Raw genomic sequence first — 2,366 nt, forward strand, 5'->3', positions numbered from 1 at the left:
TGATTATTTCTTCAATGAGCAAGGGACAAATTTACCTATTTACAATGAAGCACCCCCCTTACATCCACAAGCTGTTTCTCCACACAGGGATTGAGTTTGTGTATATAATTTTTCCATACCTCTCATACTCCCAAGTTAGGCTTTTTTAGTAGTACAAAGAAGTGCTGGTATGGATCCCCAAACCAGATTCCTAGGAGGATGTCAATTTGCATATTACCACTTTATTATATAGGGTTTTTGAAAAAAATTAAAAGCTATCCTGGCTTTCTTTATTTTAGACTAAAGAAAGGGATGAGGTCGCTCGAAACGGGCAAGTGTTCTGTGAGCACACGGTGTTTATCCTGGAAAGAGGCAAACAATCAACACGTTGCTTGGCAACAAGCACGTTTCCAAGCCTCCAGCTGAAAAGCAAACGCATTTCACAATGTGCACATGTTCTCTTACCTTGAATAAAGCAAAGACTCAGCTCTTTGTTTCTTTTTATGAACACACTGTTCTTTAAAAAGGTATTTTAAACGTGCTTTGGAGAGGAAGAAATAAATGCCTTCATATTATGTGGGCCCCAGGGAGTTTTCTTCACAAAGTCCTTTACAAAACCGAGTCATTACTGCATGTTCATAGGGATGTTATGGAGTCATTTGCAGAAAAAAGACATGAAACTCCATGTTGCTCATAAGTAGAAAATGAGCTCTTTACGCTCAGATTTACTCTGCCAATGGCCACGATTCCCCCTTCACACCGCAGTTCTGAGGTTCGATTGGCTGCCAGGCGATCCTTACATTCCCTTGATGTCTATCTTAAACTTTAGCTGGCAAGGATTTTGCTGGGCCTCAGAGAACACGTGTGTCTCCTGGCCACGTCTACTTTCCTCTTATTCTAACCATCTACTTGCCTTTGACGGTTTCCCCATTCCTATAACCAGCCTCTTCCTTGAGAAAAAGCTTGACAAACACTGTGGAAAGTCCTGACAACTCGACCGATGAGCAAGGGCCTAGTACTCAACCTGAACTCTCGGTCCTTCGCCTGTAAATTGGAGATTCCTTCAGTGGCGATTGTAGGATAAAATCAGCGACATGCTGGAGCACACCAATGTTAAATCCTGTGAAATCTTAGAATAAAGTCCTAGGAGATGAAAAGCTAACGAACAAAGAAAAAGCTCTGGACAAGGGTAGGGGAACTCTGGGAGCCCTTGGGGCTTGAATGAAACGGACCCTGGAGGCACAATCAAGTCGCCTCCCTGCTGAGGAATGCCAGGTAGTTGAAAAATTTACACAACAATGGATACTTTCCCCCGCCCTCAGCAACTCCTGCAGTTCTCTGTACGCTTGGATATCAGCTGAATTAAAACTCCACACGATGGTCAGGCAACTCTGGACCTTGCCAAGACGTACTATTAGCTGCTCAAAAAACAATCCAGGGGTTCTTTCTGTGAAAAAAGTCCGTGGAAACGTTAGTGGGTTTGGATGAAAAAATGAAACTAAGGACACGAAGTTACTGCCTTAACCAGGCGATGCAAGATCAAGAGAGCAAATCAGACTAGGCCACCTTCCTTTCTAACTACCGCAGCAGCGAATATCCCAGTTGCATAGATAACTTTTACTAACGAGGCGGGGGAGAAGCAGGCTTCTTGCCTGAAACATTTGCACCCCTTTTGGAGCTACAGATCTTTGAGACATTGTGGGTGGCTCTGAAAAGAGCCTTTGGGTCAGGAGTCAGGCCGCTCGCTCGCGCCTCACTTGGAGCTGGTGTACTTGGTGACGGCCTTGGTGCCCTCGGACACGGCGTGCTTGGCCAGCTCGCCGGGCAGCAGCAGGCGCACGGCCGTCTGGATCTCGCGGGACGTGATGGTCGAGCGCTTGTTGTAATGCGCCAGGCGCGACGCCTCGCCCGCGATGCGCTCGAAGATGTCGTTGACGAACGAGTTCATGATGCCCATGGCCTTGGACGAGATGCCGGTGTCGGGGTGCACCTGCTTGAGCACCTTGTACACGTACACCGAGTAGCTCTCCTTGCGGCTGCGCTTGCGCTTCTTGCCGTCCTTCTTCTGCGCCTTGGTCACCGCCTTCTTGGAGCCCTTCTTCGGGGCGGGCGCCGACTTGGCGGGCTCGGGCATGGTCGGAAGAACTCCTGAAGCACTTCGGGGAGAAGTAGAGAAACAGTAAGACCAAGACTCAACGGGTCCCTTTTATATAGAGCCTCGTATGCAAATAAAGTGATAAATTACACTTCTGTGTCTGATTGGTGGTTATTCACAACAACGTCAAAAAAAAAATGAGCACTGTCCAATCAGAACAAAAGAATGCCAAATGTGCATTTTGATTGGTTAAGATGAAGCCGCAGTCTTAACCCATGACACATATGTTTCG

General features: G+C 47.1%; 1 protein-coding gene across 1 annotated transcript; it reads right to left on the bottom strand.

Moving 5' to 3' along the window:
• Positions 1 to 1,678: 1,678 nt before the first annotated feature.
• On the bottom strand, positions 1,679 to 2,136 carry LOC102434796 (histone H2B type 1). The gene has a single exon (XM_006107663.3). It carries the CDS (start codon positions 2,111 to 2,113, stop codon positions 1,733 to 1,735), a length of 381 nt encoding a protein of 126 aa, XP_006107725.1. The 5' UTR covers positions 2,114 to 2,136; the 3' UTR covers positions 1,679 to 1,732.
• Between the last annotated feature and the right edge of the window lie 230 nt (positions 2,137 to 2,366).

The sequence above is a fragment of the Myotis lucifugus genome, unplaced genomic scaffold (assembly GCF_000147115.1).
Source record: "Myotis lucifugus unplaced genomic scaffold, Myoluc2.0 scaffold_1332, whole genome shotgun sequence".
NCBI classification, from domain to species: Eukaryota; Metazoa; Chordata; class Mammalia; order Chiroptera; family Vespertilionidae; genus Myotis; species Myotis lucifugus.

Bases quoted from the DNA above. Each gene is read 5' to 3' on its own strand.
- LOC102434796 (XM_006107663.3), bottom strand. From the start codon at position 2,113: ATGCCCGAGCCCGCCAAGTCGGCGCCCGCCCCGAAGAAGGGCTCCAAG.